At 42.9% G+C, this 27723-nt stretch overlaps 1 protein-coding gene across 1 annotated transcript in view; it reads left to right on the top strand.

Annotated features, from left to right (window-relative positions):
* The first annotated feature begins 237 nt into the window (after positions 1–237).
* The window catches only part of dclk1a (doublecortin-like kinase 1a), a 334031-nt gene continuing 306545 nt past the window's right edge, over positions 238–27723 (top strand). The window contains exons 1-2 of the mRNA XM_078222857.1: positions 238–612; positions 14309–14655. Coding sequence (XP_078078983.1) covers positions 243–612; positions 14309–14655 — 717 coding nt within the window. The 5' untranslated portion in view covers positions 238–242. The remainder of the gene's footprint in view (positions 613–14308; positions 14656–27723) is intronic.

The following is a 27723-nucleotide window of genomic DNA, read 5'->3' as shown; positions in this document are numbered from 1 at the left end:
TAAACGGGGGCAATTTATGTCATCAAAGGTGCATTGCTCAGTGAATATGTTTCTAATTGAGGATTTTGAGATGGACATTGTATTTCGAAGCTGTCAGGGGATGGGAGGTGTGGGGCTTTTTATAATAGAGATTTCTCTTTGTTGTTAAGGCGACCTCGGTTTCTGTGGACTGGAGGCGAATTCTAAAGCCTGATGGCATTTGTCTTTCTTGTTTTAAATCCATCATTGCAGATCGACTGGAGATGGATCGAGATTTGGAATTTGAGCATTTTGATGAGCGGGACAAGGGGATGAGATACGGCAGAGCGTCCCGGCTCAATGGCTTGCCCAGCCCCACACACAGCGCCCACTGCAGCTTCTACCGGACCCGCACGCTGCAGACTCTCAGCTCGGAGAAGAAGGCGAAGAAAGTGCGCTTCTACCGCAACGGGGACCGCTACTTTAAGGGCATCGTGTACGCCGTGTCCCAGGACCGCTTCCGCTCCTTCGAGGCGCTGCTGGCTGACCTGACCCGGACTCTCTCCGACAACGTCAACCTGCCCCAGGGAGTCAGGGTCCTCTACACCATCGATGGCTTCAAGAAAATCACCAGTCTGGAGGAGCTAGTGGCAGGTGTGTATGGAAATCCCAACCATATCATAAAATAAAACAGAAATGGACATTTTTAATTAGCAGCAAGCCCCCACCCCATCAGTAGCTGCACTGGGTTGCAGAGTAGAATCTGTAAGCAGCTATTTGAGTGCAGAGGGGGTCATCTCAGGGTACCAGCCATCCCCACACCTCTCCCCACAAGCCTTCCACCATTGGGTCATCATAAAACACCAACTCTTTCCTCCCCTCTGACTCCCTTTAAACTATAAATAGCAAAAACGTCTTAGTTACCTAACGCCAAGCAAATAAGATTCGTTCCACTTGGATCAAATTTAATGGTCCTTATTTTCTCTATAAACTATTCATGATAGAGAATGGGAAAGGCCGAGCTGTCAGAATGCAATCATTTTACAATTCAAATTCATGAGGACGCCCCTTGCTTGTAGGTCACCCCCAACCCACCGAAATAAAAACCTTCAACTTATTTCAGTGAGCTGGAGGAAGCCAGTGGATTTGCCCATCACCTCCATCATCTTGTCTTTTCTTTGTTATAATTTAAGGAAATGAATCATCTCTGTACCAAGAGTTTCTTGTTCACCGCACCGCAGCGTGCATGAGGAGGGGTGGACTGTTGGAATTAGTAATGGGTTGGGTTGGCTGGTATTATTTATCCCTGGAGACTATTGAACCCCCCTGGCTGCTACTGGGATTATGGTTATAGCAGTAATGTAAGAACGTGGTCATTTTGACTGAGTGTTTGTTTAAAAGACGGAAAACATAGAGAAAACAGTCGAAGGGTCATTTAATCGTAGCCCCCTTTTAAACAGCGATGTTATAACTAAATTACGATGCAATATATACGGTGTGTTGGCAGTGTGAATTTTCACAACTCTCAGAGGTAGCAATTAAATAAATATCTAACAAACACACACACATGCACTTTTGATTCTACGAGTGTTAACTAAAGGTAAGACGGGAGATAGGGATGTACAGAATATCTGCATTGACACACAAAGAGGATATCTGGGTGGAGTCAGGCTGTTTTTTCCCTTTTTAGTCCGTTTGAAATGTGCTTCTACTCACCATTGTCACTTGCTGTTGTAATGAACTACATTCCCCAAATAAAAGCAAAAAAACATTGGAATGGCCATAAGTGAATGAGATGGTTAATTGTTATATTAAGGAAGTGCAACATTATTGTTGAGATGTAGAATGCATCTCACCCAGAGCCCACCACCCCCTTTTATTTGCTAAGGATTCATATTCCAGTCAATTCATTTTTGGGTAAATCACCTGCCAAGCTATTTATTTAATGATTAGAAATTCGCCATTTTGAATAATTAGCTTTCAATTTTCTAATGATGATGGATACACTTGAGTGGTTGGAATTGAAAGGGGCCTCAATGATGTATCTGAGATGTGATTCATTTCTGGAAATTGTGATTTCCTTTTAATTTGGGTCTGTACAAGCCGTGAGTGTCACAGAGAATAATTTATTCCAACCTAAATTTGCAGAGGATCCTTATCTCACCTTTAACCCCGACTCTGAATACTTGGGGATGTGGTTGCCATTGGTGACTGGTGGTGCTGTGCTGCGGTACATGGGATTTAGTAAGGGCAGCTTATCGATGAGGGGATCACCTATGTCACAAAGAGAGTTGACCCTCCCTAGATCCTGCAGTGACTAGAAAGTATCTATGTCAAAAGAAAATCCCCACACAACATAAGTAAGCAAGGAACATGTGCCATTTTGGGGTTAGTTGGGGTCTCAGTTCTCCCATCTCCAGGGAAATGCAAATTGAAGATGTTTTTGTTGCGCTGTCTTTCTTTTAATTAAAAATTGGACTGCAACTAATTTGTTGCATAATCAACAGAAAATGTTTAATCCATTGGTTTTGGTCTGTCTGTCTGGAGATCCGGGGGCTTTACTGAGGAACTCCTCAAGAAAAAGAAACCTTGTGAAGGTTGACAATATAAATGAGGAATCCATTTGCCCAATTTAATAATTCATCTTAACTTATTAATTCAATATTCTATTGGTTAGGTTGATTATTGCATGTTGCATCAGATGGACATGTTGGGCATCAAGTCTGATAGACTGCTTTTAACTTCATTCTTGTCGATTTCATATCATTTTTCTTTTTGATATACACTATTAATTGTATTTTATTTGCCATTGTTCTTCCCATGCACATGTCTAAGACAGGCTGCAGTTTTGAGCTGTCTCCTGCAGTTTCACTGCCAGTCACCCCATTTTAATATTTTCAGCAGGTTTGACCAACATGGTTTAGTTTTTTTGATTCCAAGTAATAAATTGGTCACATCAAGCTTTGGAATTTGCTCACCTGATCGTGACATTCTTCTAACTATTACTATTCTGTCTATCCCTTAGCCAATTTATTACCTATTCCCTAGCTTTAATTCCCAAATCTTCAAACTTTATTAATAGCTTTCATTATGGAAGTTTATCAGTCTTTCCTTCAAATAGTAATGGAAAGAAGCAATGTTTGAGAAGAATGGCATGAACAACAACTCAAAGACATTACTTTCGTTCAAACAATCTTCTTTTAATTTGATTTATTATTGTCACATGTATTGGTATACAGTGGAAAGCATGCTATATAGACAAAGCATACCATTCATATAGTACATAGGGGAGAAGGAAAGGAGAAGGTGAAGAATGTAGTGTTACAGTCATAGCTAGGGTATAGAAAAGACAGAATTAGAATGTATGCTGGGGACAGCTTGCAAGATCTCTAAAGTAATACACATCATTATCTACTAATTTTGTAAATATTTAAATTCTTTTTGTGATAATTGGAAAGAATGATAAAGTTGAATATTATATATTTTCCTTCATAATTTTAAATCCTGTTTGCTAATATCCCTTAAGTGAGTATTAGTATTAACATTTACTAAGGGTAGATCAGATAAACATGGCCACACACACAATATTTTATGATATTTTGAGGGTTATTTTAGTAAAGTTAATATCCCCTGTCAATTAATTAGCAGACACTTGTCTTCACATAACTGCAGTTTAGATTCTTCATTTGGGTCCAAACATCGACCATGATTTTTATGAAGGGGCAAGAAGTGTACACAGGAGCTTGGTAATGGGCAACAAATGAGTTAGCATGCGGGAAGTTGATTGAAGAACAGAAAACTAAGTGAAGCTAAATTGTGCTTTACAACTTGTAAAAATGATGACAAACCCAGAGATCAGTTTTGGGACCATTGATCTTAAATAATTTATACCTGGGTGTAGGAGACATACTACAAATGGCAAAAGATTTTGGGCATGGCTAGGTGTTAAGAAGACCCTATGTGGCTTCAAGAGGGCATGGTCATGTCAGTAGATTGGATAGACAAACATGAGATTGAACTTATTGTAGAGCAATTTGAGATGATGCATATGGGTGGAAGGAATAAGGAGGAAATGAGCACTATATGCTGAAACAAAAGGAGTAAATAGGCTTAGTTGATGGGCAGGGAAATTTGACATTGACCAAAAATGGGCATGAAGCCAACGAAATTGGTATCAGACAGACGTCTTTGGTACCCTTTTTGTCTGAAGAAATGCTTTCTGACACTATCCCTGAATGGCTTTGCTCTATTTTAGCTTAGCTTGATTTTCAGGCTGTGCCCCCTTGATCAGAGATTTCCTACCAGAGGAAACAATTTTTTTTCAATTCCTTAATCAGTTTAAACTTCTGAGACTGCACCTTGATTCCTATATTCAAGGCAATTCAAACTGAGTCGATGAAACCTGTTCATGTAATTTAACCCTTTTAGCTCTAGTACCATTCTAGTGAATTTCCACTGCACCACCTTCCTGATCGATAGATCCTTGATGTGTGATGCATAAAACTGAATGCCGTATTCCAGATTGGATCTGACCAAAGCTCTTTCCAGCTTTAACATATAAAAACCAACACTCAATTGGTCTTTTAAATTATTTTTTGTACTTGTCCACTTTGTGGGTGCAATCTTACCGCCCGTTCACACCACACTGCTACAGCAGTGAGGTCGGAGAATTTGGTGGCCAGCCAAATCTCCATTCACTGTGGCGGGATTGGAAAGTCCTGCCGGCGCGAACAGTGGTAAGATTCCAGCCTTAAGTTCTATACTTGGACTGCTAGATTTAATTTGATTTGATTTATTATTGTCATAGCTAGGGTGTAGAGAAAGATCAACTTAATGCGAGGTAGGTCCATTCAAAAGTCTGATGGCAGCAGGGAATAAGCTGTCTTGAGTTTCTCTGGTCTCTGATCTTTCTGGTCATCCACAGTCCATAGAAACATGGAAAACAGGAGCAGGAGTAGGCCATTTGGCCCTTCGAGCCTGCTCCGCCATTCAATATAATCCACTATACTCCTGTACTCCCCCTATGCCCCTTGACACTTTCAGAGTTGAGAAATCTAGCTTCCTGCCATTTAGGAAATACCCTGATCTATTTTTCTTAGATCCAAAGTGGAAGATCTCTCACTTTCTGCATTGAAGTTCATGATTTTACCCAAGTTAATTTATTAGCGTCCCTTGGCAACTTTCTGCTTTTACCTACACTACTTACTGTGTAACCAAAGTTTCATCTCTCTATTCCTTCATCTGAATCATTCATAAATATCAATGACAAGCGAAGGCCCCAGTACAGATCAAGGGATGACACTACCAGTCTCAAACCTGCTAATTTTAGCACTCCAGTTATCCCTTATCTCTGTTTCCTAACCAATTCACTACTGATGACAAATTGCTACCAAAAATGCAGGGAACACTCAATGGGTCAGACGACATCTGCGGAGGTTGAGTTGATGGCCTTTAATCGGAATTGGAAAAGGTTTGAAATATGAAAGTATTAAGCAAGTGGAAGGGGAAGGGTGAGAAAAAAAACCAAAAGGAAAGGTCAAAAGCAAAATATTGTGGATGCTGGAAATCTGAAATAAAACCGAAAATGCTGGAAATACTCATAGAATCATAGAATCCCTACAGTGCAGAAGGAGGCCATTTGGCCCATCAAGTCTGTACCAACTACAATCCCACCCAGGGTCTATTCCCGTAACCCTCATTTACCCTGCTAATCCCCCTGACATTAGCATCAATTTAGCATGGCCAATCAACCTATCCCGCACATCTTTGGACCCATCAGGCCTGGCAGCATCTGTGGACAGAGAAACAGTTAACATTTCAAATTGTGACCTTTCATCAGAACTTGAGTTGTTACATCACAGAAAGAGGCCATTTGGCCACTGGAATCCATTCTTGCTTTCTATTGTCCCATTTCCCTAGGTTTAACCTGTAATCCTGTTTTATTTCCTTCAAGTGCCTTTCTAATTCCCTTTTGAAATCATTAATCACCTCTGCTTTTCGCCAGGCAATGAGTTCCAGCTCATTGACAATCACAAAGTTCTCCCCTGCATTTCTTGCCCAAAACCATACATTTGTGTCCCAAAGTGCTTGTGTCACCAGCTAATGGGAGCAATCTATCCCTTGTCTACCTAATCTAAACCTGCCATAATCTTTTGCAACTCCACGATATCTTCTTTGCTTGAAGGAGAACAAATCCAACCTCTCCAAGATGACTTTGGAGCTAAATCTTTCTATCCCCTGGAACCATTCTAGTAAATCCTGTCCACCCTATGAAAGGCTTTCATATTCTTCCTAAAATGTGGTGACCTGAACTGGATGCAACATTCTAGTTGTGGCTAACCAGAGCTTTATAAAAGTTCAGCATACTGTATGCTCCTATTTATGCTTTGCGAGCTGTGCTCTCAATATGTACTGTTACCTTCCAAGAACCGTGCACAAGAACCCTGAGATTGGTTAGTTCCTGGACATTTTTTCGAACCATGCCATTTAGTCGATATTGCCTCTTCCTATTCCTTCTGTCAAAATGCAACATAAGAACATAAGAAATAGCAGTAGTCCATTTGGCCCCTCTAGCCTGTTCTGCCATTCGGTACGGTCATGGCTGATCTGTTTGTGGTCTTAACTCTACTTTCCCTGGCTGTCCTTCGCAGCCTGTCACTCCCATGTAGATCAAAAATCTGTCTAGCTCAGCCTTGAACATATTCAATGACTCTGCCTCCACTGCTGTAGGGGAGTGCCCTAGTTCTAGATTGCCCCTCAAGGGGAAATATCCTCTCGGCATCCACCCTGTCAAGCCCCCTCAGAATCTTGTGTTTCAATATGATCACCTCATTCTTCTGAACTCCAATGGTATCAGCCCAACCTACTCAAACTTTCCTCAGAAGTCAACCTTTTCATTCCAGGGATCAACAAGTGAACCTTCTCTGGACTTCCTCCAGTTCAAGTATTTATTTCCTTAAGTAAGAAGACCAAAACAGTACTCCAGCATTAATCCTTGTAATCCACCTGAAATTAACCCAGTAATGCTGACATATTACTGAGATGCAAAAGCCCAGTCTGCAGGTACAACAGGTGATCAAGAAGGCAAATGGGATGTTGGCCTATATTGCGAGGGGGATAGAATATAAAAGCAGGGATGTCTTGATGCACCTGTACAGGGCATTGGTGAGGCCGCAGCTGGAATACTGTGTGCAGTATTGGTCCCCTTATATGAGGAAGGATATATTGGCATTGGAGGGAGTGCAGAGAAGGTTCACCAGGTTGATACCGGAGATGAGGGGTTTGGATTATGAGGAGAGGCTGAGGAGATTGGGTTTGTACTCGTTGGAGTTTAGAAGGATGAGGGGGGATCTTATGGAGACTTATAAGATAATGCGGGGGCTGGATAGGGTGGAGGCGGAGAGATTCTTTCCACTTAGTAAGGAAGTTAAAACTAGAGGACACAGCCTCAAAATAAAGGGGGGTCAGTTTAAGACAGAGTTGAGGAGGAACTTCTTCTCCCAGAGGGTGGTGAATCTCTGGAATTCTCTGCCCACTGAGGTGGTGGAGGCTACCTCGCTGAATATGTTTAAAGCGCGGATGGATGGATTCCTGATCGGTAAGGGAATTAAGGGTTATGGGGATCAGGCAGGTAAGTGGTACTGATCCACGTCAGATCAGCCATGATCTTATTGAATGGCGGGGCAGGCTCGAGGGGCTAGATGGCCTACTCCTGCTCCTATTTCTTATGTTCTTATATTGCCCCCAGCTCCATGATCTTGTGCAGTAATATTTTAGATGGCTTTTATCAAATACAGTACCTCTACTGGTTCCCCTTTATCAACCCTGGCTGTTACATACTCCAAGAATATATTTCTCAGACTTTTTCCCTTTCATAAAAATTTCTCAGACTTTTTCCCATTCATATGATGCGATTAGGCAAGAATTAGGGGGCACAAGATGGGAACAGAAACTGTCAGGGAAAGGCACTAATGAAAAGTGGAACTTTTTCAAGGAACAAATACTGTGTGTCCTTGATAGGTATGTCCCTGTCAGGCAGGGAGGAAATGGCCGAGTGAGGGAACCATGGTTCACAAAAGAGGTGGAATGTCTTGTAAAAAGGAAGAGGGAAGCTTATGTAGGGATGAGGAAACAAGGTTCAGATGGCTCGATTGAGGGTTTTACAAGTTAGCAAGGAATGAGCTGAAAAAGGGGCTTAGGAGAGCTAGGAGGGGGCATGAGAAGTCCTTGGCGGGTCGGATCAAGGAAAACCCCAAGGCTTTTTACTCTTATGTGAGGAATAAAAGAATGACCGGGGTGAGGTTAGGGCCGGTCAAGGACAGTAGTGGGAACTCATGTATGGAGTCAGTAGAGATAGGAGAGGTGATGAATGAATACTTTTCTTCAGTGTTCACCAAGGAGAGGGGCCATGTTTTTGAGGAAGAGAAGGTGTTACAGGCTAATAGGCTGGAGGAAGTAGATGTTCGGAGGGAGGATGTACAAGCAGTTTTCAATAAATTGAAGGTCGATAAATACCCTGGGCCTGATGAAATATATCCTAGGATTCTTTGGGAGGCAAGGGATGAGATTGCAGAGCCTTTGGCTTTGATCTTTGGGTCCTCACTGTCCACGGGGATGGTGCCAGAGGACTGGAGAGTGGCAAATGTTGTTCCTCTGTTTAAGAAAGGGAATAGAAATGACCCTGGTAATTATAGGCCGGTTAGTCTTACTTCGGTGGTTGGTAAGTTGATGGAAACGGTCCTTAGGGATGGGATTTACGACCATTTAGAAAGATGCGGATTAATCCGGGATAGTCAGCACGGATTCGTGAAGGGCAAGTCGTGCCTCACAAATTTGATAGAATCTTTTGAGGAGGTAACTAAGTGTTTTGATGAAGGTAGGGCAGTTGATGTCATGTACATGTATTTTAGTAAGGTGTTTGATAAGGTCCCCCATGGTCGGCTTATGATGAAAGTAAGGAGGTGTGGGATAGAGGGAAAGTTGGCCGATTGGATAGGTAACTGGCTATCTGATCAAAGACAGAGGGTGGTGGTGGATGGAAAATGTTCGGACTGGAGGCAGGTTGCTAGCGGAGTGCCACAGGGATCAGTGCTTGGTCCTCTGCTATTTGGGATTTTTATTAATGACTTAGAGGAGGGGGCTGAAGGGTGGATCAGTAAATTTGCGGATGACACCAAGATTGGTGGAGTAGTGGATGAGGTGGAGGGCTGTTGTAGACTGCAAATAGACATAGATAGGATGCAAAGCTGGACTGAAAAATGGCAGATGGAGTTTAACCCTGATAAATGTGAGGTGATTCATTTTGGTAGGACTAATTTAAATGTGGATTACAGGGTCAAAGGTAGGGTTCTGAAGACTGGAGGAACAGAGAGATCTTGGGGTCCATATCCACAGATCTCTGAAGGTTGCCACTCAAGTGGATAGAGCTGTGAAGAAGGCCTATAGTGTGTTAGCTTTTATTAACAAGGGGTTGGAGTTTAAGGGCCATGGGGTTATGCTGCAACTATATAGGACATTGGTGAGACCACATTTGGAATATTGTGTGCAGTTCTGGTCACCTCACTATAAGAAGGATGTGGAAGCACTGGAAAGAGTGCAGAGGAGATTTACCAGGATGCTGCCTGGTTTGGAGAGTAGTTCTTATGAGGAAAGGTTGAGGGAGCTAGGGCTGTTCTCTCTGGAGCGGAGGAGGTTGACGGGAGACTTAATAGAAGTTTATAAAATGATGAAGGCGATAGATAGATAGAGTGAACGTTCAAAGACGATTTCCTCGGGTGGATGGAGCTATTACAAGGCGGCATAACTATAGAGTTAATGGTGGGAGATATAGGAAGGATGTCTGCGGTAGGTTCTTTACTCAGAGAGTGGTTGGGGTGTGGAATGGACTGCCTGCAGTGATAGTGGAGTCAGACATTTTAGGAACATTTAAGCGGTTATTGAATAGGCACATGGAGCACACCAGGATGATAGGGAGTGGGATAGCTTGATCTTGGTTTCAGATAAAGCTCGGCACAACATCGTGGGCTGAAGGGCCTGTTTTGTGCTGTACTGTTCTATGTTCTATGTTCTATCTAAAACCTTGTTAACTTTATTTAATTTTACTATGATTTTCTAAATGCCCTCCTACTACTTAATGCATTACTTCTGTAGTCGGGAAAATGCTTGAATCTATCACCAAGGAAGAAATAGCGAGACACCTGGATATGGGATCAGAGGTGAGCTGGCAAGGTGGATACAAAACTGGCTCGGTCAAAGAAGACAGAGGGTAGCATTGGAAGGGTGCGTTTCTGAATGGAGGGCTGTGACAAGCGGTGTTCCTCAGGGATCAGTGCTGGGACCTTTGCTGTTTGTAATATATATAAATGATTTGGAGGAAAATGTAACTGGATTGATTAGTAAGTTTGCGGACGACACAAAGGTTGGTGGATTTGCAGATAGTGATGAGGACCATCAGACGATACAGCAGGATATAGATCAGTTGGAAACTTGGGCGGAGAGATAGCAGATGGAGTTTAATCTGGACAAATGTGAGGTAATGCATTTTGGAAGGTCTAATACAGATAGGAAATATACAGTAAATGACAGAACCCTTAACAGTATTGATAGGCAAAGGGATCTGGGTGTACAGGTACACAGGTCACTGAAAGTGGCAACACAGGTGGAGAAGGTAGTCAAGAAGGTATACGGCATGCTTGCCTTCATCGCCGGGGTATTGAGTTTAAAAATTGGCAAGTCATGTTGCAGCTGTATAGAACCTTCGTGAGGCCGCACTTGGAATATAGTGTTCAATTCTGGTCGCCACACTACTAGAAGGATTTGGAGGCTTTGGAGAGGGTACAGAAAAGATTTACCAGGATGTTGCCTGGTATGGACGGCATTAGCTATGAGGAGAGGTCAGAAAAACTTGGTTTGTTCTCACTGGAGCGACGGAGGTTGAGGGGAGACGTGATAAAAGTCTACAAGACTATGAGGTATGGACAAAGTGGATAGTCAGAAGCTTTTTCCCAGGGTGGAAGAGTCAATTACTAGGGGGCACTGGTTTAAGGTGCAAGGGGCAAGGTTTAAAAGAGATGTACGAGGCAGATTATTTACACAGAGTGGTGGGTGCCTGGAACTTGTTGCCGGGGGAGGTAGTGGAAGCGGATACGGTAGTAACTTTAAGGGGCGTCTTGACAAGTATATGAATGAGATGGGAATAGAGGGATAGGGTCCCCAGAAGGGTAGGGGGTTTTAGTTAAGTCGGGCAGCATAGTCGGTGCAGGCTTCGAGGGCCGAAGGGCCTGTTCCTGTGCTGTAATTTTCTTTGTTCTTTGTTCTTATGAATTGTCCCATTGGTAAGACGCAGCATGGGTTCATGAAGGGCAGGTCATGTTTGACTAATTTGGTGGAATTCTTTGAGAACATTACATGTGCAGTGGACAATGGGGAACCTGTGGATGTGGTGTATCTGGATTTCCAGAAGGCATTTGACAAGGTGCCGCACCAAAGACTGCTATATAAGATAGAGATGCACAGCGTTACGGGTAATGTATTAGCATGGATAGAGGATTGGATAACTAACAGAAAGCAAAGAGTGGGGGTAAATGGGTGTTTTTCTGGTTGGCGATCAGTGACTAGTGGTGTGCCTCAGGGATCAGTGTTGGGACCGCAATTGTTTATGATTTACATAGATGATTTGGGGTTGGGGACCAAGTGTAGTGTGTCAAAATTCGCAGATGACACTAAGATGGGTGGAAGAGCAAAGTGTGCAGAGGACGCTGAAAGTCTGCAAAGAGATATAGATAATCTAAGTGAGTGGGCAAGGGTCTGGCAGATGGGGTACAATGTTGGTAAATGTGAGGTCATCCATTTTGGTAGGAATAACAGCAAAATGGACTATTATTTAAATGGTAAAAAATTGCAGCATGCTGCTGTGCAGAGGGACCTGGGTGTCCTTGTGCAGGAATCTCAAGGAGTTGGTTTGCAGGTGCAGCAGGTAATTAAGAAGGCAAATGGAATTTTGTCCTTCATTGCTAGAGGGATGGAGTTTAAAAACAGCGAGATTATGTTGTAGCTGTATGAGGTGCTGGTGAGGCCATACCTGGAGTACTGTGTACAGTTTTGGTCTCCTTACTTGGGAAAGGATATACTGACACTGGAGGGGGTGCAGAGGAGATTCACTAGGTTGATTCCGGAGTTGAGAGGGTTGGCGTATGAGGAGAGACTGAGAAGACTGGGGCTATACTCATTGGAATGCAGAAGAATGAGGGGAGATCTTATCAAAACATATAAGATTATGAAGGGAATAGATAAGATCATAGAATCATAGAATCATAGAAACCCTACAGTGCAGAAAGAAGCCATCTGGCTCATCGAGTCTGCACCGACCACAATCCCACCTAGGACCTACCCCCATATCCCTACACATTTACCCGCTAATCCCTCTAACCTACGCATCTCAGGACACTAAGGGGCAATTTTAGCATGGCCAATCAACCTAACCCGCACATCTTTGGACAATTTTACCCACACAATTTTAGCATGGCCAATCAACCTAACCTGCACATAAGATAGAAGCAGGGAAGTTGTTTCCACTGGCGGGTGAAACTAGAACTAGGGGACATCGCCTCAAAATAAGGGGAAGCAGATTTAGGACTGAGTTGAGGAGGAACTTCTTCACACAAGGGGTTGTGAATTTGTGGAATTCCCTGCCCAGTGAAGCAGCTGAGGCTACCTCATTGAATGTTTTTAAGGCAAGGATAGATAAATTTTTGAACAGTAAAGGAATTATGGTGAGCAGGCAGGTAAGTGGAGCTGAGTCCACAAAAAGATCAAAAAGATTATGATCTTCAACACCATTGATGACTTTGGCTTTGCAGTCATCCCAGGCCTATTTATCCTTCCGGCCAGGAAGTTGCTCCCAGCCCACTTCTGGGCCTGTCCCAGTTTCATCCTGTCCCAGCATCAGTGTTGGTATCCCATGAAATGGCAGCCCTCTTTCCCATACCAAATCCATATGGATGTCAAGTAAGTGAGAATGAGAGGAAAGTTCTGTGGTCAACTCAGAAGGTTTTGGGAGATGTTGGAGATTGGGACTGAGAGAGGAGAGATTCAGGCAACCAGTGTTGGGGAGAAGTTGGGGAGATGGGTCAGCTGGTTAGTCAAGGCTGAGGTGGGTTGAAGGCTTCCTTGTGGGGTCTGGGGAGAGCACTGCCCCTGTTCCTGGACCACAAAGAGTGCTGAAACCTGGGGAGGCAGCATGTTTAGTCCCTAGTTCACTAGTAATTTCCTTCACCCCTGAGAAACCCTCAGTTTCCCTCAGTGTACCCAAACAGGTGCCGGAGTGTGACGACTAGAGGATTTTCACAGTGATTTCATTGCAATGCTAATGCAAGCCTACTTGTGACTAATAAATAAAATTTAAAAGAAAACCTGCAGCAGCTGGTAACCTCATTGTGCTCCCAAATGCACTGTAGAAGTCTGATATATGGTAAGCATCCACCCCTCCATGAAACCACCCCTTCATTACAGGACATTAGAAACCCTGATATCCACAGCTATAAAATGGTGGGGGGATTAGATTCTGCACGTCCAATTTTTAATGCCTGATTGTGTCCTGTCCATTGTGAGGGTGTTTAATGTTAAGGTCTTTAAACTTAAACTCATCAATGAAAGAATGAAGATGAAATGTTAGATTTCTTATACAAACAGATTGGACCTGAAATGCCACGCCTGAAATAGTGACAGAAGTAGAAGCCTTATTGCTAGTAATGGTGACGATGACAGGCTGCTTCTTGAATTACCTGCGGGACAGTTCCCCTAACCTGAGCAGCAGGTTTTGACTTGATGTCAATGGTAGGGTTGGGTAAAAAAAAAAATTGTCAATCATTGAGATTTTCTAACAATCTAGAAATTGTAATTAGTTTTCCTAGCCAATATCTGACCAGATTTGTTGTATTCAGTGTCACAAATTGTGATGTTGGCGTTTGCACAGGTGACCTCAGTGCCTCTGTTCATCTGAATATCAGAACCATTACACTAACTGTAGAATTCAGATAAAGATATATCTGCGTTGTGGCCACTATTCCCACCCACCACAGTCTAGGTCCACACATGGAGAATCACTATTAGAGTGAAGAGGTACTAATGTCCATGGAATTATGTCCAGCACAGTGAGCTATTTCAGGACTGAAGGGTTGCAAATTCAGAGAAATAGAAGATTGAAGTGTAATGGTTAATGAATATTACTAGGAGTACACTTTACAGTAAAAATTGTATTTCAATATAGAAATGCTATTACTCCAAATAATTTAAGTTGTATCCTGAGCACTGTCTGTGCATTTATTGAATTGAATCCATTGTCTTCCCATAGGGGAAAGTTATGTCTGTGCATCTTTTGAATCATTTCGGAAAGTGGACTACACAAAGAATGTAAACCCTAACTGGTCAGTGAATGTCAAGGCAACTACGACCGGACGCACACCAACATCAATCAGTAGTGCCAAAGCAGTTCCCACTGAGACAAAAGAGAACAAAGATTTCATTCGACCCAAGCTGGTGACCATCATTAGAAGCGGAGTGAAGCCACGGAAAGCTGTTAGGATTCTGCTCAATAAGAAGACTGCACATTCATTTGACCAGGTTCTTACAGATATCACTGATGCCATCAAGTTGGATTCAGGTGCAGTTAAGCGCTTGTACACGCTGGATGGGAAACAGGTATGAATGAAGTCATAGCTACAATAATACTTAAGCCAAACGAGTGATGAAATAGAGGGGAGTTTGGTAACACTAGTTGGCTAACATGTCACTTGCGGTGAATCAGACTTCTCTCTCACCATCATTTGTGGTTATACTTTCCGTATGACCCAGCTTTTTGGTTTTTGAAGTGTTACCTTTGGATTTTGCAACTTATGGCTACTATTGAAAATTATAAACTTCTGTCTAGTTTCTGATGTGTATTTTTCTCAGTCAAACAGTTGGAAATGTTTAATTCTTTAGATTCAAAAAATAAATGTCAGATTGCAAATAAAAGCATAGGTCAGTGTCATCTGGAGCACAGTTTATCAATAATATTATGTAAAAGAGAAGGCTTAAGTGTCTTCTAAGGTCACTTGACAAAGTAAGATTGAGGACTAAAGAAGACGGAAAAATGATTCCAGCTCAGATTTTGGACAGGAATAGGTTGTGTGGTTTTATTAATGTCCCTTATGAAGACTGAATCTGATTTTAGATAAATATCCTGTAATGTTTTAAAAGTATTATAGTTATGTTAGGAATTATTTTAGAATTAAGAAGCTATGATTATATTGTTGAAGTTAATGCAGTTGAGGCATCCAACAACAACAATACAAAAGCAAAGTACAGCCGAGACTGGAAATCGGAAACAAAAAAACAGAAAATGCCAGAAATATGCAACAGGTCAACAAAGTTAATGTTTCAGGTCAATAACCTTTCAGTAGAAACTTACTGACCTGGAACTGCAGGCTGAATTCTCCCAGCCCCATGATGGAAGGTTGGGGGGGGGCAAGAGGGAAAATAGAGGCGGGGGGAGCCATGTTGGAACAGCACTCCAACAGAGCCTTTAGGAAGCCTTCCCTGGAGTGGAATATAAAGCGGATTTTTGCATGGTTAACACTCCAATTAGGGCAAATTTTGTGTTTGCCATCATTTCACTGGCTGTGGAGCCCAGCAACCCAATGGAGGTGATCTTCTTGTGGCAGCTTGGGGGATCCATTTGAGTCAGAGGCTCCAGTGCCCAAAGAGAATCTTTTGCTTATAAAAGATCGCAGTTGTGGCTGAGACTAATCCAGTGGAGGGGTTTCCCGCTCACACAGCTTGACTGACTGGTTTGGAACCTATCTTTTTATTGCATGAAATTCAGGCCAATGAGAGAGCCTCTCATGTTGAGGTACCCTCATGATTTTCAACCTGCCTCAACAATGTCCACCTTAAGATCCCATCTTTACTTGCACAGCAAGCTTGGAGGTGGCCAATTAGGAGACAGCTTCCAGGGAAGTTGCTCCTCTGGTCTCACTCCTGGGAAGTCCTGATCCTGGGATATGAGGCCGGAGAGGAAAATCCAACCTGTTAACTTTATTTCTCTCTCTACAGATGTTGCCACATCTGTAGAGTATTTGCTACGTCGCTGCGTAAAAATCCTGCAAGTTCCTTACTAACAGAACTGTAGAGTACTGAAGCCATATGGACTACAGGGATTCAGAAAGGGAGCTCACCACCTTCTCAATGACAGTTAGGGATGGGCAAGAAATGCTGGACTGATCAGTGACGCCTACATCCTCTGAAGCAATAAAATATTTCCAGCAATTTGTACAGCTATAGTTCTTCCAGTATACTACCCAGTAAAAATAGAACATCTCAAAGTTAATATCTTATACAGGCTAAATTGCATGTGGGAAATGGTTGCATTCCCAATCCAGTGACAATATTTAAAAATCAGACCACATTGTTGAGGTATTTTTCTAAATTCTAATGGCTGCTTAACTCGTGTCAGTGTTGAATAATCAGAAAATCCAAAATTCCAGTCCTTCGTTAAGCATTGAAATTGTGGCCTCACAAGCTGTTGTTGCTTTTCCGAGTGGAGAAATACCTTGTTTGGTTGAAGGTTGAAGGTAACCAGTATTTAAATAAACAAATGATCAAGAAATTAAACAGAAATTAGAGGGGAACACAACCTCTGGTGTGGCACTGTAATTGAGACTAAACCGCAAAGGAAACTTAACTAAAGAAACCAAAACATAATTTTCAGGGTAATGCAAGGTAACCAGTGTCAAAATGTCCATCAGAAAAAGAACCATGTGCAACAAAACAGATAATACCATAGCTCTTTATTTTGAAGCAGTATGGATTTTTACATCACACTGGTAATGATCAGATCATTATTCGACTAATATTGCGTTGGGTCTTCTGATTCCAGTGGACACTGAAGAATGTGGAGCTCACAAATTTCACTGGATGGGTTAATTATCTGAATCTTCAGAAAATTATGCACGTTTGTTGTAGTTGGTCTCTTCCAAAATGCAAATTGTGGAGGAAATGGATCAGAACCAATTTATTTTATCAGTTATGTCTCAAACATTCCCCATGGAAATTATCTATGAAATATTCCAGGAAATCAAGAATAGTCGCAATGCCTTTCATTTTAAGAAATAAATGGAAGTAGCCTAGTAAAGTTTCTTACCCATCTTCTTGATTCATGTTTATGGTTGAATTTTATGTACATTCTTGCAACTGCTTGAAAGCACTGTGATCTGATTGGTTGAAGGGTGTATGTTTGCAACTAATTTAACTATGTCTGATCCAATTGATATCCTTCTGAGATGCTGAACCAATAGTGCTAATAATCCTGCTTTCTTCGGCATGTTGACAGCAATGGCAAGGTAGCTCTGATTAAGAAAGGTAACATTGAGTTACAAAATCCCACATTTCTTTTGTAAGTGATAATTTTTGCTGACACCACAGTTACAACGGGCGGGAATTTACAGCCTCGCTTATCCCGAAACCGTAAAATCCCGCCTGAGGTCAACGAACCTTCCCATTGTCCGCCCCTCGCCCGCTTCGATTCCCCTGGTGGGTGGGACGGCCAGTGTGTGGAAGTTGAGATTTTGTGGTGTCCATACCTCAAATTGAGAGAACCATTGTTCCTATCCTGCACTAATTTGATAAGCTGAGAGTGGTGGAATACCACAACATTTTTCATATCATTTTTATTGTTGAAAGTCACAGAATAAATGAATTCAATGCTTTATTTAACAAAGAATATAGAGTTCATGTTCTAATGCAATGAATATGGTAATATGTTGATATGTTTGAGGTATTGGCTAAGTGAGTCATAATGGATTTTTAGTTTTGCCAATGCATAAGCAGCGTATTTTAAATTATATTCTTAATGTAGCTTTATATTATTTTGCATTTTCTGAATAAGTATTCACCCTTGATAGTAGATAATACCAGTCCTGTTACATTGGTGTGATTCTGCACTGTACAGAATATAGCGTCTAAAGTTGGTGCAATGGGTCAATCAAGGATAAAATATTATTAGGGTCTCACTACAGCTTTGGAAAGTTGAACTTATTTTTGAAAACACTCCTAGCTAACTTTGGAAACTGGAGCAGGGCAAATGCTTTGGGCATGAGGAGCTATTTTAATTGTGTGTGCTTGACCATATTTAATATTAGAATGACAGGGGTCCAACAACAGTTTTTTTCCAATTTTATAAATTTATCTGAAGGCTGGGAATATATTTACATCTTGAAAGGTGCACTCTTTTCTAAAATTATGGTACATTTTAATGAATGGAGCTTGATGACATACACAGTAAGTTGGTTAAATGGTTTGGAAACCCAATAGTTCTTGATGCATGTTTTTCAGCTTGAAGTGATGGAGACAGTAGCCTCCCCAGAGGTCAGGTTGAAGCCTTCCACATTTTTAAATGATGTGGACATTGCCATAGGGGCCACAAAATTAACAACAAAAGCTCATAGAGCATAGTTAACTGTCAAGAGGTCTGTATGCAACTTTTTGCGAGGCACAAAAGGTAAGATTTCAGGGAGGGAGTTTGTAATCCTGAAGAAGGATAAAACAAAAGGTAAGGGTGAGGTTATGGAGGGGATTTATACATGAGTGAAAATCTTTGATTAAGTTGTTATTATAGAACTTTTTAAACTATTAAACATCTTGCATTGTGTTTATGGTTATTAATAAAGTGAATGTAACTTGTTGAAAATGTAAGAGTAGCTTAATCGAATATTTTTAGATTCTAGCACTGAGAACAACAAAATCACCAAAGGTTGATGTTGGCGCAAAAATGTTATTTAACATAACAAAGGATCACCTATAAGTATTGTGTGTATATAACCACGCACGAGCAATATAAATAATGTACATCACTATATTAAAAATCTTCCTGTCCATATTAGTCTTATGTCATGATTTTTGACCACTGGGAGTTCTTGATATGAAACTATTGAACGGATATCAATACTTCAATATAATATGAAAAACTATCTTTCTAACAAGCTATTGCTGAAGGCTTTCTATCAATTGATGATACTGTGCCCAAGTTGCCTCGGGTTGCTTGTCATTTTACAATCGATTTAATAGATATTTCAAGTAAATGTATGATTCCTTGGTTGTCTGCTTTTAATTTAAAATTTGTTTTGTTGGATGTCTTTCCTCAAAGTCTCCTCCCGAGGCAGTATTTTACACTCGATTACTTTTGTCAGAAGGCATCTGGTTTGGACCCATTTTTGACATGGGGCTGTCTCTCAAACTAATCACACTATTATCCAGCTGAGGCATCATTCAATTGGTTTTGAAAGTGCAGTTAGAATGTTCCATTCACCACAGTTAATAGTGTCTTTTCCTTTGGTAAACCTACTTATCTTTAATTTATAAGCCCATTGCAAGCATTCATCCGTTATTGTTTAATTAAATCTAATTGGACATTTTGGACATATAAGAGACAGCACAAATCTGAGAGAAAGAAGTGTTGTAATTTCGGATGTGATCGTGAATTAGATTATTAAGCAATGTAAAATGACTCTCAATGCCCATTTGTCGTCTCATTCTCGCCCCACAAAATAATCCCCTGGTATTAAATATCAAATTTTCTTACTACGACCTTAATAAACTCCAGTGAATCAAAAAACAAAGGTATCACAGTATTTAGCACTGTTGTCTCACAGCACCAGGAACCCGGGTTCAATTCTTGCCTTGGGTCACTGTCTGTTTGGAGTCTGTACATTCTCCCCATGTCTATGTAGGTTTCCTCCGGGTGCTCCGGTTTCCTCCCACAGCCCAAAGATGTGCAGATTAGGTTAATTGGCCATGATATATTGCCCCTTAGTGTCAGGGGGATTAGCAGGTTTAATACTTTGGGTTCTGGGGATTGGGCCTGGTGGGATTGTTGTTGGTACGGGCTCGATGGGCTGAATGACCTCTTTCAGTACTGTAGGGATTCTATGATTAACTGGGTGGCCTCTCAGTCTTGTATACCTTTAGAAAGATGGTACAGAATACACTTACAGGTTAATGGACAGTCATCAGTTTATTAAAGAAGTGGGGGTGAAATTTGATAAGGTGTGGGGATTGTGAAGCATGATTAAGCTGGGCTCATTCAGTGTTAGGCAGGCAACATGCCAACTTTGTGCTGCCTCTTCATTTGAACGATTGTTACTTGCAGCCTGCATTAGCAACACAAACCATTGATCTCCTGATGCATGCAGGCAATGTCCTGAATATCCAGTGCCAATTAAAGCCAGCCTACACCTCTTAAAGAGGCTGGAACGGACATTGGCAATCGTGTAGGAAATGAAACTGATCTGGGGAAGACAGAAGAATGGCACATCGTGGGAGGGTGTGGACTCGAAAGTTTTCAGAGGCTGCTCTAGGAGGCCCTTGTGGAGAAGCTGGAAAGTGGAATTGGTGTCGTGCATCCAGATTGGGCCAGGAAAAGCCTTGCAGCTAATGGCTCAAAAGACAGGTAGCCATGGAGGTCAGTGCCAGGAGTCAAGACCTAAAATACAGTGCCACAATAAGTTCAATCACATCACACGTGGTCCAGCTCTCTGAATACTTCTTCAATTGCCATGCTCTACAAAATACATCAGCAATTTTGGGCTCTGCTTGATATCCTCGCTCGCCTACCAGCAATTCAATCTGTACTCTCTTACTAATCATGCACTTAGCGCTGCTGCAAGTCTCAGAGCCTTATATTGCACCTTGTACGCATTGCCAGCAATTCAAGCACAATGGTTACATAAACCAAAGAGATTGCATGGCACGCACCTCTACACTTCCCTCTGTTGCAGGACAAGGTGGTGCATTAACCAGAAATGGCAGGAGCTAACTGGAAGGGGACAAATATGCTGCATGGCCTGACCCCCTCATGGAGGAGATGATCCTGGCCATTATTGGCACAACCATTGCTGAGGCTGTGGCCAGCTGCAGGCCTGAAACAATTAAAGTTGACAGCATCCACATACTCAAATCTCCTCCTTGCATCCCATGTCCTCTTTTGATTTATTAGCTTCAGATCTTTACAAGCTCCTACTTTCCCTACTTCCCCATGCACCATGACGTTTCCCTTGTGCCTTTTCTCTTTTCAGCCACCCAGGAGTTCAATCTGAGCAGGCCGTGGGAAATGTCAAGAAGCGATGGAGACCGGGCAAAGTTAGCTGACTTCACACTTCTGCCACCAGCTCAGATACTGACACAATGGTGAGATTTTACGGCCTCGCTCGAGCACGACCGGAAATTCCCACCTGAGGTCAATGAACATTTCCGTTGTCCGCCCCTCACCCGCTCTGATTCTGTGGCGGGCGAGGTGGAAGAATTCCGATGCATGGGCTGGATGTTCTGACCATGGTCACCCGAAAACTGGAAAATCAATGGACCTGTGCCACCAGCCCCCCCCGCCCCCCCCCCCCCCCCCCCCCCGGCCTGCTACATCCCGTGGCAGGCGGGACAGGAAAATTCCCCCCAGGTTTACCCCAGAGGCAGATAGAGGCAGGATCTGCACATAAGATATTGAGCGCAAATTCCAGTTTGATGCGGGATGAAGAATGGGATTTTCAATCTCCCCCACCCCTCAGTGTGTTCTGCAGAGGTCGCCTGCGATTGGCTGGCGGTGGGATCTTCCAGTCCTGCTATTGTCAATGGGTTTACTGTTGTTTGCACACTCCCACTATCGGCGGGACTGGAAGATCTTACCGACGAGAAGGGCTGGAAAATGTCGGCTGAAATCATTCATGGTATGTGCTTTAAAAGACCCAAATGCTTCAAAAATGAAAGCCTCCAGAAGTACCCTGATGAAATGCTTGGTGCTTTGGGAAGCCTGCCAGAAAGCCTGTGGTCTGTATGGTGGAGTCCAACTTCAATTTGGCACAGAGCTGTGGAGCCTATCCATTCTGTCAGGAAGTGATAGCCAACTTCATTAGCATAATGTTGGACTCAACCCTGATGCAGCATCTGATGGCCGATGTTATAGCGTCTATTGCAACACCAGCAGAAGGGCCGAGGGCTATAGTGAAAGCTCAGACTCAAGCCCTGCAAGGCTATCATGCTGTGACCATTACTGTGGATTACAGTGTCTCAACAGGCCAGAAATTAGTCCTCCAACAGATCACCAGGATTGTTGAGAAACCATCCCCATCCCATGAAGCCGGCAGTGGCTCCGAGGAGCAAAAACCTGTCCTCTCTCAGGATGACTGTGGCATGGTAGCACAGTGGTTAGCACTGTTGGCTCACAGCGCCAGGGACAGGGGTTCGATTCCCGGCTTGGGTCACTGTCTGTGTGGAGTCTGCGCATTCTCCCCGTGTCTGCGTGGGTTTCCTCCAGATGCTCTGGTTTGCTCCCACCGTCCAAAGATGTGCGGGTTAGATTGATTAGCTGTGCTAAATTGCCCCTTAGTGTCAGGGGGTTAGTAGGGTAAATAAGTAGGGTTATGGGAATAGGGCATCGGTGGGATTGGTGTCAGTACATCAATGGGCTGAAATGCCACCTTCTGAACTGTAGGGATTCTATGATTCTTCCAATGCCTTTCACTCCACCAGTGCCTTTACAGTTACCTGTGAGCTCGCCAACCCAGACTGCTGCCAACCATGTCAAAATGTTGCCATCCATAGCCTGTCTTCAAGGGCTGAAGCTGCTTGAGGTCATCCAGCAATGCTATCGGTGGTTCCCTGTGTGCTCCCCTTCCCCCGAACCTTCCACCTGCTGTGCTGCTGACTCTTCATTGATAGTGCAGGCAGCAATGGGCTGCTTAGGTTGCCTCCTCCTTCACCCCCTTCCTGTTCCTCATGCTTCTGTTTCATCTCCTCAGCAACTTGCAATATTGCTGGTGGCAGGTGCTGTACCTTCATATCAGAAATGTTGTGCGGCATGTAGCGGATCACCTACTCTGCCAGGTAATGCAGGACTTCTCCAGAGTGGTCTAGGTAGTGGAAATGTTTGTGTGTCATTTTTCTGCTCTATCATGTTTGTGTGGCAGCATGGCTTTGATTGAAAGCATGCTACACACAAGCACATGGGTTTATGCACTCGAGTCAACAGCCATGTGCTCAGTGGATATCCTTTGTCACCCAATATCCACCCCTTTGTTTACTGTGGTGGCTCAAATGTTGCAAATGTGGACTGCTGCACAATGAAGGTAGCATGACTGTTGACAAAATAATGAACAGGGTGGCACGGTGGCACAGTGGCATTGCTGCCTCACAGGGACCTGGGTTCAATTCAGGCCTCGGGTAACAGTCTGTGTGGAGTTTGCACCTTCTCCCCGTGTCTGCGTAGGTTTCCTCTGGGTGCTCCGGTTTCATCCCACTCTCCCAAAGATGTGCAGGTTTGATGGATTAGCCATGATAAATGCGCAGGGTTACAGGGTGGAGGGGAAAGCTTGGGTGGGACGCTCTTACAGAGAGTCAGATCAGACTCGGTGGGCTGAGTGACTTCTTTCTGCATTGTAGGAATTCTATGATTAACCTGCACAATTTGTTGCCTACAGTCATATACTAGCTGGATGTTGCTGGAATGAAATCCTTTTCTTTTTTGGTATAGGACAGAATAGATATGTGGTGGCTGTAAATCAATGTGCATGCAGTCACTGGCATCCTGCACCATGAGGAATCTGAGCAAAGTTATATGCTTGCTATGCCAAATATGTCTTTGTCAAGAGAGAATGAAACTTAGCTAGCCTTCATGGAATATAGTTCCCTTACGCAAACTACGAGATGTTGCAACTATCTCCAGCTCCAGCCTGGAAGAAACCAGAAGCGTAACAGGTCATGGACATGGCCACCTTCACAGCAACTGGCAATGCCATCCTTGCTCTGCTGTGCAGTTGTGGTTGTTGAAAGTGGCAGATTTCAGTGAAGATGTCCTTACTGAATCACAGACCTCTTGCATGTTCCTTGCTGTGGTTTGGGTGGAAGAATTGCTCTCTGAACACCCTGGGCTTACTTGGCTTTCTGTGGAAAGCTTTTCTATCCTTCCTCCTCCACTTTGTCTCAACGGTTTGTCCTGTTGTGTGTGACCATGTTTATTCTCCGAGTTGTGCTGTATTTCAGATGTACTGTTTACAAGTGCAACAATGTCTTGGAACAACCGGTTTGTGCAAAAGCCTTGAAATTAACTAAAGGTCCTTCACCCGCCGCTCCGCTCTCAAGGTTTTATAACCTGAAATAACTATGGAAAGCACCAGACAGTTGTAGAACTGAAGCAACCGCCAGAAGAAATTGGACAGCGACTAACCTGTAGGCAGTTCATGATCCTTTAAAATAGTGGGAATACTTTAGCTGTGCAAGGTTAAGAGCTGGCGTTAGCTGAAGCTCCACTGCTGGCATCAAATCATTGTTTCCGGCTAAATTGTTGTCAAGATTTGTCTGTTTTTCATCTGTCTGGTGGACCAATATGGTGCAGGCACCATGGAAGCCATTTTGGATCTCTGAGGACACTCAGCGCATGAACTAATGAGTTCAGTTTCTCAGCTGTAGGTTGAGTGGTTTTGGTTGCAATCTCTTCCAAAAGGTGTTGCTGCTTTGGAATATATTCCACAGAATTCTATTCTTTACTATATGGAGGTTTAACCATAATTTGTCATATTTAATTTTATTAAAGAGCTAACTGGCAGATTTCCCCCTGCTGAACAATAATTATGTTGCAGCCTATGATTCGTCAAGACTTTCCTCGATGAGGGAAGGTCCAACAACATTCAAGAAGCTCAATACCATCCAGGACAAAGCAGACTGCTTGATTGGTCCATTCCCTACCTTAAGCAGTTACTGCCTCAACAAAGAACAAAGAATAATACAGCACAGGAACAGGCCCTTCGGCCCTCCAAGCCCGCGTCGCTCCCTGGTCCAAACTAGACCATTCTTTTGTATCCCTCCATTCCCACTCTGTTCATGTGGCTATCTAGATAAGTCTGAAACGTTCCCAGTGTGTCCGCCTCCACCACCTTGCCCGGCAGCGCATTCCAGGCCCCCACCACCCTCTGTGTAAAATACGTCCTTCTGATATCCGTGTTAAACCTCCCCCCCCTCACCTTGAACCTATGACCCCTCGTGAACGTCACCACCGACCTGGGAAAAAGTTTCCCACCGTTCACCCTATCTATGCCTTTCATAATTTTATACACCTCTATTAGGTCACCCTTCATCCTCCGTCTTTCCAGTGAGAACAACCCCAGTTTACCCAATCTTTCCTCATAACTAAGCCCTTCCATACCAGGCAACATCCTGGTAAACCTCCTCTACACTCTCTCCAAAACCTCCACGTCCTTTTGGTAGTGTGGCGACCAGAACTGGGCGAAGTATTCCAAATGCGGCCGAACCAACGTTCTATACAACTGCAACATCAGTTGCATTACTGATATACACAGAACTGCTACTGTGCAATTTACAAAATGCACCGCAGCAACTGACTAAGCCTCCTTCGACAGCACTTTGCAAACCTGTGATCTCTGCCACTTAGAAGAACCAGGGTAGCAGACGCTTGGGAACACCACCACCAGCCAGTTTTCCATAAGTCACATACCAGCCTGGCATGGAACAATATCACTGTTGCTGGGTCAAAATCCTGGAAACCCTCCTTAACAACACTGTGGGTGTGTCTACACTAGATAGACTGCAGCTCACCGCCACATTCTCAGGGGTACATGTCATGAATGAAAATCAAAGCATGGAAACTGAGATCTATTTAATTGATATCAAAAGAATAACTTGTATATATTAAAAGAGGTGTGATTTGCATTTACATCTCATCTTTCATGATCTGGATGTCTAAATGTACTTTTAAAAGCAAAGAAATACAACACAGACAACATTTCACAAGTAATTTATATACCAGAAGATTGCATGAACAATGGCCTGATGATGTGTTATAGTGATGTTGGCTGAGGGACAGATACTGGTCAGAACACTGTTGCGAATTCTCCTATGTAGTACCTTGGGCTCATTTGTGTTCACTTGAGACAGCCTTGGTTTAGCGTCTCCAATGAAAGGTGGCACCTTAGTATTGCCACTGGAGAGCATACCTAGCTTTTCTGCTGAAGCCTTTTGAGTAGGACTTTAACCCAGTATCTTCTGACTCTGAGGCAAGAGTATAATCCTTGAACCACGACTGACACCATTCAAGTGGAGAATGGTGCCTCATTCAGGGGTTTTGGTGAGATTTGGTTTTGACAAGAGCTTGAAATTTGTGGACCCACCAGGGTGCACTAAGCTTTGTCATGTTTGATAGAGGATGATGTAATAGGCCAAATTCTACTGGAGAAATAATAATGCCTAAATGATGCACTCTGTTAAAGTGCAAATTGGGCCGCAACGAAGAAGAGACACCCATGAATTGTGAATCACCAAATTGCTGGCTGACTTGCATCCTTAGCCTCATCCAAATGTCATTGTGCTTTTAACTTGTGATTTGCCCCAGTTTGTAGCATTTGTGCATTAATTCCCCATTAAACACGCCATAGAAATGAACAGGGCAAATAGCCTTTAACAATGTGGCAATTATTAATGGCTGTCATAAACCTCCAGTGTGGAGTCTTATTCCCTTGGGTCATGCATTATAGGAGATTTTTAAAAATATCATTCTGTACCTGATATGACATTGAATTCACTAACTCCTAATTTGCCTTCCTTCACAATCTTTCCTCCTTTTAGTACTTAACCAGAGATTAATGGATTGAGAGGTGGCACGGTGGCACAGTGGTTAGCACTGCTGCCTCACACCGTCAGGGACCTGGGTTCAATTCCGGCCTCGGGTGACTGTGTGGAGTTTGCACATTCTCCCAGTGTCTGCGTGGGTTTCCTCCGGGTGATCCCACAGTCCAAAGATATGTGGTTAGGCTGATTGGCCATGCTAAATTGACCCTTAGTGTCAGGGGGACTAGCAGGGTAAATATGTGGGGTTACAGGGATAGGGCCTGGGTGGGATTGTGGTTGGTGCAGACTCAATGGGCTGAATGGCCTCTTTCTGCACTGTAGGGATTCTATGATTCCATGAGAGGAGTTACACTGAGTCCTGTTGTTCCTGAAGGTTGCACACACTCTGTGGTCCTTGCCAGACCATTAGCAACTCGCATTCCAGACATTTTGTGGGAAATTTTAAAAGCTGTGTGCCTAAGCACACCTAGCTAATAGGGCATGCCATATGAGGCCCCATCCAGCGAAATCTGGCTAATTTAATTTAGATGTGCCCCATTGCCCAGTCTGAAAATGAGACCACTCCAATATCTGTCCAAATATGCTATCAATTGCCAATCATTTCACAGCATTTCCTTTGTTAGTGAAGTATAAAGGTGAGCAATTTAACTCAAAAAAAAGAACGTTTTATTCTTAGCCATCCTTTCCCCAATCAAATATTAAAGCTTTCAGCCTATTCTTTTTTTTTGAAAATTCTGAAAAAAATTTTTGAGGCATTTTATGAAAATATTTTTCTGAAATTGTGGTTTGAATGCAATGGATATTAGGGAACAATAAGCAATTTGCAGGGAAGTTACTCAGCACAACTTGAAGATGGAGCCCAAGTGATATTGATAGACGTGAGAGTCATAAATCAAAGTGCAAAAGATCAATAGGCATTTAATGATTTGAAAAATAATCCGCTTGTTTTGACATATGAAAGTGTAGTTTGCAACAAATAAATTCCCAAATGAACGGGAGAATACGGTTCCTTGCGTTAATGTTGAATTAATCCTTTTGGTGAAATAAATGGGCGTTATGTCAGTTTTTTGTTCTGCATTATTGATGTACCAGGATCAGGGCATG

The sequence above is a fragment of the Mustelus asterias genome, chromosome 10 (assembly GCF_964213995.1).
Source record: "Mustelus asterias chromosome 10, sMusAst1.hap1.1, whole genome shotgun sequence".
Lineage (NCBI taxonomy): Eukaryota > Metazoa > Chordata > Chondrichthyes > Carcharhiniformes > Triakidae > Mustelus > Mustelus asterias.
The sequence above is the reverse complement of the archived record's forward strand: the minus strand, read 5'-3'. Positions and strand labels throughout refer to the sequence as shown.